Source organism: Salmo trutta, chromosome 3 (assembly GCF_901001165.1).
Source record: "Salmo trutta chromosome 3, fSalTru1.1, whole genome shotgun sequence".
NCBI lineage: Eukaryota > Metazoa > Chordata > Actinopteri > Salmoniformes > Salmonidae > Salmo > Salmo trutta.
Genome location: NC_042959.1, coordinates 33,551,593 through 33,567,690, shown reverse-complemented (window position 1 = coordinate 33,567,690; position 16,098 = coordinate 33,551,593). Strand labels below are relative to the sequence as shown.

The 16,098-nt window shown below is 44.3% G+C and overlaps 2 protein-coding genes across 5 annotated transcripts in view; both read right to left on the bottom strand.

Annotated features, from left to right (window-relative positions):
- Positions 1-12,192, bottom strand: part of LOC115173577 (protocadherin alpha-C2) — a 231,451-nt gene extending 219,259 nt beyond the window's left edge. The window contains exon 1 of one of the 4 annotated variants that reach the window (XM_029731816.1): positions 9,698-12,192. In XM_029731816.1, the coding sequence (XP_029587676.1) occupies positions 9,698-12,061 (2,364 nt within the window). In that variant the 5' untranslated portion in view covers positions 12,062-12,192. Of the gene's footprint in view, positions 1-3,678; positions 6,074-6,687; positions 9,179-9,697 lie in introns of those variants that run through there. The other 3 variants (XM_029731944.1, XM_029731874.1, XM_029731850.1) reach the window with 3 other exon arrangements.
- LOC115163706 (protocadherin alpha-13-like) lies at positions 404-2,938 on the bottom strand. Its single transcript, XM_029715813.1, has one exon. The coding sequence runs from the start codon at positions 2,789-2,791 to the stop codon at positions 404-406; it is 2,388 nt and encodes a 795-aa protein (XP_029571673.1). The 5' UTR covers positions 2,792-2,938.
- Positions 12,193-16,098: the final 3,906 nt, after the last annotated feature.

Sequence of the window (16,098 nt, the reverse complement as noted above, 5' to 3'; positions counted from 1 at the left end):
GAGGGGGAGTAAATGGAGAGGGATTATGAATAAATGGATTGGATGACTACATATGTAAAAGACTGACATAGTAAATACCTCGATTGCAAGGAAAAGCAATTCACTTTGTAAATCAGCACCACAAGAGTGGACAGCAACCGCATTGAACGTGTTCATTTCTCCATTACGCACAGAGAATCAGTTTGTAGACAGGGGAATTACACTAATGAGTCTTGTTGGGGGCCTGGTCTATGACTATCCACCTGTTTGAGAGATGTCATCATAACTCATGCATATAGAACCCAAAAACAAACGCAAGATATTAAGCACGAACCAGGGTCGACAGCAACAGCTTCATCATCAGTCACACATGCCATTACGCACGATCAATTCTTAAAAATAACCAGCAATATGCTTTCAAACTTTAATGCTTAGAAACAGTTCTTACCTCTCCAGAAGTTCTCCTCCTGTGTTCAGGTATCACTAGAGTATTTCCATTGCTGCCCGGGACTATAGTAGAACCTATACTCATTCTGGGTCCAACTAACATGTACCGTTTGTCTCCGGATCTGTACTGGATGCTGTGGCACAGTGTCCCGTCGTTATTCGTATCTTGTAAATACTTGGAGGAATAGTCTGTGGGTTTGGAGCACTGCATTACAATCAACACGACGATGCTGATGAGAAAAAGCGTTGAAACTGACCCCAAAGTAATGATCAAATAAAATGTAACGCTGTTCTCCTCCTCGTCTTTTACTGAACTTTTAACATCAGAAACTGCAAAAGCCTCTTTGGGTTCCACAACCTTGATAATAACAGTAGCTGTTGCTGACAGTGAAACGTTCCCATTGTCTTTTACCAGTATGACCAGTTTATGCTCAGCCTCGTCTGTCTCTGTGAATGACCGAAGTGTCCTTATCTGTCCTGTATAGCGGTCCAAAGCAAAGAGACTGTGGTCAGTAACTTCCTGCAGTGAAAATAATAACCAGCCGTTATATCCTATATCAGCGTCATAGGCTCTCACTTTAGTCACCAAATGACCTGCGTTCACATTGCGGGGAATCTCCTCCACACCTTCAGCGGAACCGTTAGTGCTGACTGGATACAAGATCACTGGAGCGTTGTCGTTCTGATCCAGAATGAACACGTTCACTGTGACGTTGGTGCTTAGTGACGGAGTTCCAGAGTCTGTAGCTACAACTTGGAATTGGAAAGTTTTGAGGATTTCGAAGTCAAAGCTTTTCAGCGCGGAAATATGACCATTATCAGAATTTAAATTCAGAAAAGATGCCATATCACTCTGCGTCCCTTCTCCTCTAACTATGTGATATGAAATCGCAGCATTTTCATTCAAGTCTTTATCAGTGGCGCTTACAGAGAATATGGAAGCACCCGGGGCGTTATTTTCCACTAAGTACAGCTCAAAGGGGTTTTGGGAGAATTCTGGACTGTTGTCGTTCACATCTGATATCTGGACGCTCAGAGTTTTGAATGTGGACAGAGGAGGCTGACCACAGTCAGTGGCTGTTATTGTGACGTCATAATAGGACACGAGTTCTCGATCTAAACGTCCCTTTGTGACGATAGAAAACCCGTTATCCTTATATGAGGGTTTTAATTCAAATGGCACGTTGTCTGTTATACTGGAAATAACTTTTCCGTTAATACCAGAGTCTTGATCTGTCACACTGATGAGAGATATAACAGTTCCAGGTTTAGAATCTTCAGAAACCGTATTAGAGAGTGAGGTAACCTCTATTTGTGGTCTGTTGTCGTTCACGTCTTGTATCTTTACAATAACTCTGCAATCAGTTGTCATTGGAGGCTGGCCCTTATCAGAAGCCTGTACATTTAGACTGTACATCTCATTTTCTTCAAAATCTACCGGGCCTTTCACTTTCATTTCCCCAGTAATGCTATCCAATTGGAAAATATCATGTACTCTCCGCTTTAAATTTCTACCGAGAGTATATTCCACCACGCCATTTGACCCATGGTCTGCATCGGTTGCATTAATTCTAACTACAAACCTGCCGATATTAGCATTTTCTTGTAATGTAACGGAATAGACGTCCTGACTACATACAGGCTGATTATCATTTGCGTCAAGGACTGTGACAGTTATGTTCAGAGTACCTGATCTAGGTGGATTCCCCCCATCCAATGCTGTCAATAGTAATGAATGTTTGGTCTTCTGTTCCCTGTCCAAGGCTTTCTGCAAAATTAAAAACGGGATTGTATCCCCTTCCCCACTATCTCTCAGTTCTAAATCGAAATGTTCATTTTGATTTAACTTATAGGAACGTATAGAATTAATTCCAGAGTCGAAATCACGCGCAGGCTGGAGTTCAAATCGAGCTCCTGGGGGTTTATTTTCAGCTATCTCTATGTGTAGATATTTCTCAGAGAAACTTGGCGAGTGGTCATTTATGTCCGTTATCTCTAAACCTACATAGTGGACTTCAAGCGGGTTTTCAACGACGATTTTCAGGTCTATCGCGCAAGCTACCTTGCCGTTACAAATCCCCTCTCTGTCGATAGTCTTGTGAACATACAAGACGCCATTGTTCTGATTTACCTGGAAAAGAGCGTCCTTAGATCCAGAAACGATACGAAACCGTCTCTCCACCAAAGTACTGACGTCAAGACCCAAATCCTTAGCAACATTTCCAACAACGGATCCCTCTTTCACCTCCTCTGGAATAGAGTACCTTATCTGTGCTGAAACCTTCTCTCCGAAGCACAACAGCAGAGAGAAACGCAGAACAACCCACCAGTACTCCCATCTGCGCCTTTGTCTTCCATCTCCCATCGTTAGACAGAAAAGTAAGCACAATCCTCAATGAAAAAACACAATCCTAATGATCATACGGCCAAGTCGTTCTCATCCATACGGAGTTCAATGCTTCAGCACCGAAAGAAAATACGATTCTCTCTAACATACACGTCTTGTTCTGACGTCCGCACCACTCTCTCTGTATGTGTGGAACAAAACAGACCAGAGAAGGGAAGGGCCTAATCTACAAAGCACCAGTAACCTTGTGTTACACTGACACCATGTGGTCCGGGATTCTGTTATCGACAACAACTAGATAGGCACCGAGAGATTTATCAACGTACGTTTTGCATCCAAACCAACAAAAACACCAACTCCAGTAAATTATCTTTAAGAAGGTCTAGTATGAAGATGAAGGTGCGTAGATGTGAGCAGAAGAGATAGAGACTGAATTGAAGGACTACAGCAGAAGAACATATAATACACCTGAGGTACAGTAGTTAGCCTAGCAGTATAATGCTCTCACCAGCTAAACTAATCGGTGAGCTGGTAGTTTAGCAACATGGCCAGCATCCGCTGCTGCAAAGAGGTTGCGTTAGCCACGGCCAAAACATGCTAATACATATATTATGAGGTGCAATGGTTTAGAGACAGCTCTTACCTCTCCAGAAGCTCTCCTTTGTTCTGGGGGAACCACTAGAGTATTCCCATTGATTCCCGGGACTATAGTCGAACCTATACTCATTCTGGGTCCAACTAACATGTACCGTTTGTCTCCGGATCTGTACTGGATGCTGTGGCACGGCTGGTTTGCACACTCGGACATTACGCACAGACAAAACATGATAACAAAGAACAAATTCCCTCAAAACATGTCTCTTTATCTGACTTAACAGGCAGAAAATGATAGAAACAGCTCTTACCTCTCCAGAAGCTCTCCTCCTATGTTCAGGTATCACTAGAGTATTCCCATTGCTGCCCGGGACTATAGTAGAACCTATACTCATTCTGGGTCCAACTAACATGTACCGTTTGTCTCCGGATCTGTACTGGATGCTGTGGCACAGTGTCCCGTCGTTATTCACATCTTGTAAATACTTGGAGGAATAGTCTGTGGGTTTGGAGCACTGCATTACAATCAACACGACGATGCTGATGAGAAAAAGCGTTGAAACTGACCCCAAAGTAATGATCAAATAAAATGTAACGCTGTTCTCCTCCTCGTCTTTTACTGAACTTTTAACATCAGAAACTGCAAAAGCCTCTTTGGGTTCCACAACCTTGATAATAACAGTAGCTGTTGCTGACAGTGAAACGTTCCCATTGTCTTTTACCAGTATGACCAGTTTATGCTCAGCCTCGTCTGTCTCTGTGAATGACCGAAGTGTCCTTATCTGTCCTGTATAGCGGTCCAAAGCAAAGAGACTGTGGTCAGTAACTTCCTGCAGTGAAAATAATAACCAGCCGTTATATCCTATATCAGCGTCATAGGCTCTCACTTTAGTCACCAAATGGCCTGCGTTCACATTGCGGGGAATCTCCTCCACACCTTCAGCGGAACCGTTAGTGCTGACTGGATACAAGATCACTGGAGCGTTGTCGTTCTGATCCAGAATGAACACGTTCACTGTGACGTTGGTGCTTAGTGACGGAGTTCCAGAGTCTGTAGCTACAACTTGGAATTTGAATGTTTTCAAAGTTTCAAAGTCAAAGGTTTTGAGCGCGGAGATATGTCCATTATCAGAATTGATATTTAAAAAAGATGCCATATCATTCTGTGTCCCTTCACCTCTAACTATGTGATATGAAATCACTGCGTTTTCATTCAAGTCTTTATCAGAAGCGCTTACAGAGAATATCGATGCACCCGGGGCGTTATTTTCCACTAAGTAGAGCTCAAGATGTTTTGGGGAGAATTCTGGACTGTTGTCGTTCACATCTGATATCTGGATGCTCAGCGTTTTGAATGTGGACAGAGGAGGCTGACCACAGTCAGTGGCTGTTATTGTGACGTCATAATGGGACACGAGTTCTCGATCTAAACGTTGCTTGGTCACTAAAGAATACATATTATCTTGGTATGAGGGCTTTAATTCGAAAGGTACATCGTCTGAAAGACCGCACAACACTTTACAATTAATACCAGAGTCTTTGTCTGTCACACTAATTAGAGAAATAATACTTCCTGGTTTTGAATCTTCTGACACCATACTAGAGAGGGACGTCACCTCTATTTCGGGTTTATTGTCGTTTAAATCGAGTATCTTTATAATGACTCTGCAATCCGTACTCATTGGGGGCTGCCCTTTGTCAGTGGCATGGACGTCTAGTTTATAAGTATCAATGTCCTCGAAGTCAACGTAACCTTTAACACGAATTGCACCTGTAGCTTTATCTAAACTAAATACATCGTATATCTTGGGAAGAAGTTCACTACCAAAGAAATATTCAACGTCACCATTGGAACCGTCGTCCAAATCTGTTGCCTTAACGTTGAGTACAATAGTTCCGGGTTGGACATTTTCAGGCAATGTGACCGAGTATACCTCATGACTAAATACAGGATTGTTGTCATTCGAATCGAGAACAGTGATAGTGACATTAAGAGTCCCTGACCTCTGTGGACTTCCACCATCGACTGCAGTTAAAACTAGTCTGTGTTCAGATTGTTTCTCTCTATCCAAGGGTTTTTGTAAAACTAAGAATGGAATTTTATCTTCTCCTCTTTCTCTTATTTGCAAATCAAAATGTCCATTGTGACTCAATTTATAGACACGTACTGCATTAACGCCAACATCAGGATCACGCGCGGCTGGTAACTGGAGTCGTTTGCCAGAAAGAGTAGATTCCGAAATATCAACTAGTTTGTCTTTCTCTTGGAAATTGGGCGAGTTATCATTAACATCCGTGATTTCTATTCCGGCGTAATGTATTTCTAACGGATTTTCAACAACCATTTTCAGGTTTATCAAACATGCAATATTACCATCACAGAGCTCCTCTCTGTCGATTTTTTTATGGACATACAAGACGCCATTGTTCTGATTTACCTGGAAAATATCTTCTTTAGATCCAGAAACGATACGAAACCGTCTCTCCACCAAAGTACTGACGTCAAGACCCAAATCCTTAGCAACATTTCCAACAACGGATCCCTCTTTCACCTCCTCTGGAATAGAGTACCTTATCTGTGCTGAAACCTGCTCTCCGAAGCACAGCAGCAGAGAGAAACACATAGCAACCCACCAGCACTCCCATTTGCGCCTTTGTCCTCCTCCTCCCATCGTTAAACAGAACAAAAATAAGCACGATCAATAATGAAAGAATGTAGTCCCGAGGATCAGATGGCCAACTCGTAATCATCCATACAGAATCTAATGTTTAGGCAGCGAACAATTTAAACAACAATCTAATCACATCACGTCTTGTTCCGATCTCCGCAATTCTCTCTCTGTATGTGTGGAACAAAACAGACCAGAGAGGGGACTAGTCTAAAAAGTACCAGACATTCTCCTTGTCTTACACTGACACCCCGTGGTCCGGGATTCGGGTATTCACAACAACTACATAACCCCCGAGAGTTGCTATCATTGTTTACGTTTTGGATCCAAACCAATAAAAATTCAACATTCCAGCACAAATGAACCACCAAAGAACGAATAAAGGTGAAGATGGATAGATATGGGATGGGGAGGAAGAAACTGAATTGAAGGAGTACACAGCAAAAGAACAGATAATAAACCCGAGGTTGTAGCCTAGCATGCTAAGCAGCGAGTTTGTGATAATTCAGCACCATGGACACCGACTGACACGGCTGGTTTGCACACTCGGACATTACGCACAGACAAAACATGATAACAAAGAACAAATTCCCTCAAAACATGTCTCTTTATCTGACTTAACAGGCAGAAAATGATAGAGACAGCTCTTACCTCTCCAGAAGCTCTGCTCCTGTGTTCAGGTATCACTAGAGTATTCCCATTGCTGCCCGGGACTATAGTAGAACCTATACTCATTCTGGGTCCAACTAACATGTACCGTTTGTCTCCGGATCTGTACTGGATGCTGTGGCACAGTGTCCCGTCGTTATTCGTATCTTGTAAATACTTGGAGGAATAGTCTGTGGGTTTGGAGCACTGCATTACAATCAACACGATGATGCTGATGAGAAAAAGCGTTGAAACTGACCCCAAAGTAATGATCAAATAAAATGTAACGCTGTTCTCCTCCTCGTCTTTTACTGAACTTTTAACATCAGAAGCAGCAAAAGCCTCTTTGGGTTCCACAACCTTGATAATAACAGTAGCTGTTGCTGACAGTGAAACGTTCCCATTGTCTTTTACCAGTATGACCAGTTTATGCTCAGCCTCGTCTGTCTCTGTGAATGACCGAAGTGTCCTTATCTGTCCCGTATAGCGGTCCAAAGCAAAGAGACTGTGGTCAGTAACTTCCTGCAGTGAAAATAATAACCAGCCGTTATATCCTATATCAGCGTCATAGGCTCTCACTTTAGTCACCAAATGGCCTGCGTTCACATTGCGGGGAATCTCCTCCACACCTTCAGCGGAACCGTTAGTGCTGACTGGATACAAGATCACTGGAGCGTTGTCGTTCTGATCCAGAATGAACACGTTCACTGTGACGTTGGTGCTGAGTGACGGAGTTCCAGAGTCTGTAGCTACAACTTGGAATTGAAACGTTTTGAGGGATTCAAAATCAAAGCTTTTTAGCGCGGAAATATCTCCATTATCCGAATTGATATTGAGGAAAGATGCCATATCATTCTGTGTCCCTTCACCTCTAACTATGTGATATGAAATCACAGCATTTTCATTCAAGTCTTTATCAGTGGCGCTTACAGAGAATATCGAAGCACCCGGGGCGTTATTTTCCAGTAAGTACAGCTGAAGATGGGTTTGGGAGAATTCTGGACTGTTGTCGTTCACATCTGATATCTGGACGCTCAGAGTTTTGAATGTGGACAGAGGAGGCTGACCACAGTCAGTGGCTGTTATTGTGACGTCATAATGGGACACGAGTTCTCTGTCTAAACGCTGCTTGGTCACTAAAGAATACATATTATCTTGGTATGAGGGTTTTAACTCAAACGGTACAGTATCTGACAGACTACACAACACCTTTCCATTTATACCCGAGTCCTTATCTGTCACACTAATAAGAGAAACAACAGTTCCAGGTTTTGCATCTTCCGGAACTAAATTAGAGAGGGATGTCACCTCTATATCTGGTTTGTTGTCATTTACATCTGTTATCTTAATGATAACTCTACAGCTCACAGTCATGGGAGGCTGTCCTTTATCCGAAGCCTGCACGTCAAGTCTATAAACTTCTGTCGATTCAAAGTCGACCTCTCCTTTGACTCGAATTTCTCCAGTGACACCGTCTAAATGAAACACCTCGTAAACTTTACGGTTAAGATCTCTGCCAAGAGTATATTCAACATCACCATTGACACCCTCGTCCAAGTCAATAGCTTTTACTTGTATCACAACAGTGTTGATAGATACGTTTTCCTCCAGCGTTACAGTGTACACCTCCTGACTAAATACAGGTCGGTTGTCGTTTATGTCTAGCACTGTGACCGTCAAATTAAGATTGGCTGATCTCGGCGGATTCCCTCCATCGATTGCTGTCAGTAATAATCTGTGCTCACATTTCTGCTCTCTATCCAGCGTTTTCTGTAGGACTAAAAAGGGTACCTTTTCATCTCCTCTATCTCGAACTTCCAATTCAAAATGAGCGTTTTGACTTAACTTGTACAAGCGAATGGAATTCATCCCAGAGTCAAGATCACGCGCAGCTGGCAGTTGGAAATGCGATCCAGCGTGTGTGCTCTCCGAAATGTCCAGCCCTTTTGCTATCTCTGGGAAACTGGGAGAATTATCATTCACATCGGTAATTTCTACACCAACGTAATGGATTTCTAGAGGGTTTTCAACAACCATTTTCAGGTTTATCAAGCAGGCGCTATTACCATCACAGAGCTCCTCTCTGTCGATTTTTTTCTGAACATACAAGACGCCATTGTTCTGATTTACCTGGAAAAGAGCGTCCTTAGATCCAGAAACGATACGAAACCGTCTCTCCACAAAAGTACTCACGTCAAGACCCAAATCCTTAGCAACATTTCCAACAACGGATCCCTCTTTCACCTCCTCTGGAATAGAGTACCTTATCTGTGCTGAAACCTTCTCTCCGAAGCACAGCAGCAAAGAGAAACGCAGAACAACCCACCAGTACTCCCATCTGCGCCTTTGTCCTCCTCCTCCCATCGTTAGACAGAAAATTAAGCAAAATCCTCAATGAAAAAAACAATATCTTAATCATCAGATGACCAACTCATAATAATCCGTAACGAATCCAACGTTTCAGCACTATAAAGGAATACAACTATTCTCTGGCTATCACATCACGTCTTGTTCTGATCTCCGCAATTCTCTCTGTATGTGTGGAACAAAACAGACCAGAGAGGGGACTAGTCTAAAAAGTACCAGACATTCTCCTTGTCTTACACTGACACCCTGTGGTTCGGGATTCTGGTATTCACAAACACTACATACGCTCCAAGGGAGCGATACTCGTTGTTTACGTGTTGCATCAAACCCGATAAATATACCAATTACAATCCAAATTGACCATCGTAAGAACGAATAAAGGTGAAGATGGATAGATATGGGAGGTGGAGGAAGAAACTGAATTGAAGGAGTTACACCGCAAAATAACAGATAATAAACCCGAGGTAGTAGCCTAGCATGCTAAGCAGTGAGTTTGTGATAATTCGGCACCGTGGACAGCGACCACCACAGCGAGTATGCACACTCGGACATTATGCGGAGACAAAACAACAAGCAACAAATTCATCCAAAACATCTCTCTTTATGCGACTTAATAGGCAGTAAAGAATAGAGAGCGAGTTCTTACCTCTGCAGAAGCTCTATTCCTGTGTTCTGAGGGAACCACTAGAGTATTCCCATTGCTTCCCGGGACTATAGTCGAACCTATACTCATTCTGGGTCCAACTAACATGTACCGTTTGTCTCCGGATCTGTACTGGATGCTGTGGCACAGTGTCCCGTCGTTATTCGTATCTTGTAAATACTTGGAGGAATAGTCTGTGGGTTTGGAGCACTGCATTACAATCAACACGACGATGCTGATGAGAAAAAGCGTTGAAACTGACCCCAAAGTAATGATCAAATAAAATGTAACGCTGTTCTCCTCCTCGTCTTTTACTGAACTTTTAACATCAGAAGCTGCAAAAGCCTCTTTGGGTTCCACAACGTTGATAATAACAGTAGCTGTTGCTGACAGTGAAACGTTCCCATTGTCTTTTACCAGTATGACCAGTTTATGCTCAGCCTCGTCTGTCTCTGTGAATGACCGAAGTGTCCTTATCTGTCCTGTATAGCGGTCCAAAGCAAAGAGACTGTGGTCAGTAACTTCCTGCAGTGAAAATAATAACCAGCCGTTATATCCTATATCAGCGTCATAGGCTCTCACTTTAGTCACCAAATGGCCTGCGTTCACATTGCGGGGAATCTCCTCCACACCTTCAGCGGAACCGTTAGTGCTGACTGGATACAAGATCACTGGAGCGTTGTCGTTCTGATCCAGAATGAACACGTTCACTGTGACGTTGGTGCTTAGAGACGGAGTTCCAGAGTCTTTGGCAATGACGCAGAACTGGAACGTTTTGAGGGTTTCAAAGTCAAAGCTCTTTAGTGCGTAAATGGTACCGTTGCCTTCGTTCATGTTTAGGAAGGATGTCACGCTTTGTCCAGTGCTCCCACGGTCCAGTGAATATAAAATTGCTGCATTTTCACCATCATCAACATCAGACGCGCTAACTGAGAACACGGGCATACCGGGCTTATTGTTTTCAACGACATAAAATGCATATGGATTTTCAGTGAATAGCGGACTATTGTCGTTAACATCTACTACCTCCACTTGAATGACTTTAGTTGACGCCAGAGGAGGGATTCCTAAGTCTTTAGCCGTGATTGTAATATCATACCGAGGCACCGACTCTTTATCAAGGTGATCACTGGTGACTAACGAAAAGAAATTTCCATCAAGAGAAGGCTTCAGAACAAACGGCAAATCATTCGGTAATGAACAGACTACTTGTCCGTTTACACCGGAGTCCAGGTCGTTCATCCCCATCAGAGCCACCACTGTTCCGGGAGTTGCGTCCTCTGGTATCCGGCTCGACAGAGAGGTGACGTCAATCTCAGGCCTGTTGTCGTTCACGTCTTCCACTCTGACGAGCACGTTGCAGTGTGTGGAGAGAGATACCGCTCCCTTGTCCGAGGCCAATATCTTCATCTCATACACCTGCCTCTCCTCGAAATCCAGGCCTCCCTTCACTTTTAGCTCCCCTGTTTTGCTGTCCAACTCAAAGGGCTCAGCAGCCATACCTCTGAATTTACTTCGCAATGAATACTCCACCTCGCCATTTATGCCTTCATCCGAATCAGAGGCATTAACTCGCAATAGAAATGTACCTTTAGGTACGTTTTCTTTTACTGTTACGGTATATTTCTGCTTATCACACACAGGAGTATTGTCGTTTATATCAGACACAGTAACTGTAACATTAAGAGTTCCCGATTTCGGTGGCTTGCCTCCATCTAAGGCCGTTAACGTCAAATCATATCGGGCCGTGTGTTCCCTGTCCAAAGGTCTTTGTAAAATCAAAAACGGAATTTTGCCATCCTCGCCAAAGTCCTCAATTTCTACTCGAAAATATTGATTCTGGCTTAATTTATAAGATTGCAAAGAATATACGCCAGTGTCTGGGTCGTGAGCTCCTTCCAACTGGAGTCGGGCTCCAGTGGTAGCAGACTCTAGTATCTCTAAGTTATATGTTTCATCTGGAAAGGTAGGGGAGTTATCATTTACATCCATTATCTCGACCGTGACTTGGTGCATTTCTAGCGGATTCTCTATCACCGCTTTCAAGTTGATGAAACACGGCGTGGATTTTACGCACAGTTCCTCTCGGTCTACTCTGTGGTTCACTAGCAAAGCGCCATCTCTCTGGTTTACCTGGAAGAGGTCCTGCTTTGTTCCAGACACGATACGAAGATTCCGGTCCGCTAATCTCGATGTGTCGAATCCCAGGTCGTTAGCTATATTCCCAACTGCCGTTCCGACTTTTAATTCCTCTTGAATGGAGTATCGTATCTGCGCGGAGATTCCTTTCAAATGAAGAAAAATAAGAGCAACATTACAAAATGCCCATCCGCTTAGCCATCGTCTTCTCTGGTTTTGCATCGCCATTGTTTGGCAGAAAAACTATAAGCAGAACGCAGAACTGACAAGATCTTAAATAACACAAATGATTTCCGTTTCATAGGATCCCACTATAACTGTTTGTTATTTCCATGGTTTAGCCATTTAATAGCGCTATTTATTAACATCCGTCTCAAAGCTGCTGTGTCTTGGCAGCTACTGAATACCTCACCGCTCACCGTGTTATCACGCGCCTCTATAACGCGCTCATGATGTAAAAGCGCCACCGTGCGTCTGGGCCACGGTGTGGTTCTGAATGTTCAATAACCTGTAGGCCAACATATTATGAAGTAAAAGGAGCTCTTCGTGTATTCCAAAACAACCACAGGTGCTCTTAGAGGGGAATTGTAATTTAAAAGCAAAAGGAAAAACATTATAACCACAAATGGTTAGCCTACTAAGTGGCATAAAAAAAAAATCAAAGTCCAGGCACTCGTGTGGGTTTGAAAGTTAAAAAGTATTTATTGTATGGGCTAAAGCCATTGTTAAAATACACTGACGAGTATCGGCTAACGCCTTCATCAGGGTGTCTGATGTCATGATGCCCTGTCGTGGATCGCATGCCCTGTCGTGGATCGCATGCCCTGTCGTGGATCGCATGCCCTGTCGTGGATCGCATGCCCTGTCGTGGATCGCATGCCCTGGCTTGGAAGTACTTTAGAATTGAATCGAACAAGCTTTCCATTACAGATCAACCTAATTGTACCACTTCTTACAATATACATGATTTATTTTATACTTTGAGTAGAGGGTAGCCTCTTTATACCACGACTTTAAGAAGTCAATCACTGTTCTTAAAATTCAAATAATAGCCAAAATAACATCTAAATGTCATATGACAAGAAATATAGTCAGTAAGTCACAATGTTACAATCGCTGTAATGTCTCTTAACTTCCCTAGGTTTGTGTTGTGTTGTTCTAGACAGGGCTGTTAGCGCCACCTGTCATGTGCCGCTTTTGCAAGGGTACACAGCGACACCCTGTGGCTGAGAGTGGTAGGTTCAGTAGAGCCAATTGACTGTGTCTTCCTGCCCGTCACATGTGTGATAGTATGGTAACTGGCTGCATGGCTGAACACTAAATGCTAAATACTGACAAGACCATAGGAGTCTGAACAACCCAAATTCACGGACAGAATGACCCCGACACACACGCACACGCACACGCAGACACACACACACACACACACACACACACACACACACACACACACACACACACACACACACACACACACACACACACACACACACACACACACACACACACACACACACACACACAGTGGTGTCTGCATTTCTCTCCAACACTGCCATTTCGAAGAGTACTGCAATGACGTATGTATTCTGCTATTCTGAAAGGGCCAGTTAACGATTGTATCCTTCTTTTCAACAACACTGCTGAATTGAAATGTTAAGTCACTGCACTGAAAGCTCCGCAGATGATATATGCGTTACCCGGATGCTGCATCGCGAGCTGAGGCTTGTCACAATATCAAATTACAGGCTGCTTCAAAGCGCACCACCAGCCCCTGCAGCTCGTTGCCCTGGCAACTGAGCTCCGAGAGGCAGATCGCTGTCCTTGGTGCTGAAAGAAAGCAGGCCCGGGGGGGGGGGGGAGAAAAAAGGGAGAGGGATGAAGGGGCAATGCCTGCGGTAGACAATGAAATCTACGGGTATGTTTTCTCTTTCGCGCTTCTCCTAATTTGTCCTCATTTATGTTACAAGGTTTGTGTAAAATATTCCTCAATTGTCCACTCTCTTATATCCCCCCCCCCCCTCCTCTCCGCTTAGATTTTGCACATTAAGAGACATACTGCCGTCGCCTGGATAAGGGAGAATGAATCCCGCTATTGTTTGGCCCAGGGAAGATAAATATGTGCTTCTGTAACTCAATGCAAGGTTTCAGCACAGTATAGGCCTAGATGTTTGATGGCCTTGCTATTCATGTATGAATCTAAAACCACACACGACCTTCCCAATCTACCAGAGACTTACCATAAACCCCCATAACGCACCATTCTGGGACCTGTGGTTCTATCCTGCACTACCCCACCTTCCCTTCCCCCTCTGTCACTCGATCCCTGTCCTAAGCATCAAGCCCTCCCCTGTGTGTGAAGGCTCATATGTGCCAATCAGGAGGCAGATACAGAGGCAGTGTGGATGGAGGCACCGTGGGCCTGCTGTGTGTTGATGTCACAGAGGATAGAACACAAGGATATTGACTAGTGTTTGGTGTGCTTGAAGAGGCTTTAAATTACTATGTATGTGGACACCTACTCGTTCCAAAATCATGGGCATTAATATGGAGTTGGTCCACCCCTTTGCTGCTATAACAGCCTCCACTCTTCTGGGAAGGCTTTCCACTAGAAGTGGGAACATTGCTGCGGGGACTTGCATTTGGACGACGGTTACTGGTGTTGGGCGATTAGACCTGGCTCACAGTCGGCGTTCAAATTCATCCCAAAGGTGTTCGATGGGGTCAAGGTCAGAGTTCTGTGCAGGCCAGTCAAGTTATTCCACACCGATCTCGACAAACCATTTCTGTATGGACCTCACTTTGTGCACGGTGGCATTGTCATTCTGAAACAGGAAAGGGCCTTCCCCAAACTGTTGTCACAAAGTTGGAAGCACAGAATCGTCTAGAATATCATTGTATGCTGTGGCATTAAGATTTCCCTTCACAGCAACTAAGGGGCCTAGCCTGAATCATGAAAAACAGCCCAAGACTATTATTCCTCCTCCACCAAACTTTACAGTTGGCACTATGCATTCAGGCAGGTAACGTTCTCCTGGCATACGCCAAACCCAGATTCGTCCATCAGACTGCAAGATGGTGAAGCGTGATTCATCACTCAAGAGAACGCGTTTCCACTGCTCCAGAGTCCAATGGCGTTGAGCTTTACGCCACTCCAGCCAACGCTTGGCATTGCGCATGGTGATCTACGGCTTGTGTGAGGCTACTCGGCCATGGAAACCCATTTCATGAAGCTCCCGACAAACAGTGTGAGCTTGTGTGGCCTACCACTTCGAGGCTGAGCCGTTGTTGCTCCTAGACTTTTCCACTTCAGAATAACAGCACTTACATTTGGCCAGGGCAGCTCTAGTAGGGCAGAAATTTGACGAATTTATTGGAAAGGTGGCATCCTGTGATGGTGCCACGTTGAAAGTGACTGAGCTCTTCAGTAAGGCACTGTCAATGTTTGTCTATGGAGATTGCTTAGCTGTGTGCTCGATTTTATACACCTCGGATGGGGCCACATGAATGGGATCGGATGGGATTTTATGCACCTCGGATGGGGCCACAGTGTCTCCTGACCCCTCCTGTCTCAGCCTCCAGTATTTATGCTGCAGTAGTTTATGTGTCGGGGGGCTAGGGTCAGTCTGTCACATCTGGAGTATTTCTCTTGTCTTTTCCGGTGTCCTGTGTGAATTTAAATATGCTCTCTCTAATTCTCTCTTTCTCTTTCTTTCTTTCTCTCTCTCAGAGGACCTGAGCCCTAGGACCATGCCTCAGGACTACCTGGCTTGATGACTCCTTGCTGTCCCCAGTTCACCTGGCTGTGCTGCTGCTCCAGTTCCAACTGTTCTGCCTGCAGCTATGGAACCCTGACCTGTTCACCGGACGTGCTACCTGTCCCAGACCTGTTGTCCCAGACCTGCTGGAACCCTGACCTATTCACCGGACGTGCTACCTGTCCCAGACCTGCTGTTTTCAACTCTCTAGAGACTGCAGGAGTGGTAGAGATACTCTCAAAGATCGGCTATGAAAAAGCCAACTGACACTTACTCTTGTGTTACTGACTTGTTGCACCCTCGACAACTACTATGATTATTATTATTTGACAATGCTGGTCATTTATGAACATTTGAACATCTAGGCCATGTGCTGTTATAATCTCCACCCGGCACAGCCAGAAGAGGACTGGCCACCCCTCATAGCCTGGTTCCTCTCTAGGTTTCTTCCTAGGTTTTGGCCGTTCTAGGGAGTTTTTCATAGCCACCGTGCTTCTACACCTGCATTGC

Bases quoted from the DNA above. Each gene is read 5' to 3' on its own strand.
- LOC115163706 (XM_029715813.1), bottom strand. From the start codon at position 2,791: ATGGGAGATGGAAGACAAAGGCGCAGATGGGAGTACTGGTGGGTTGTT.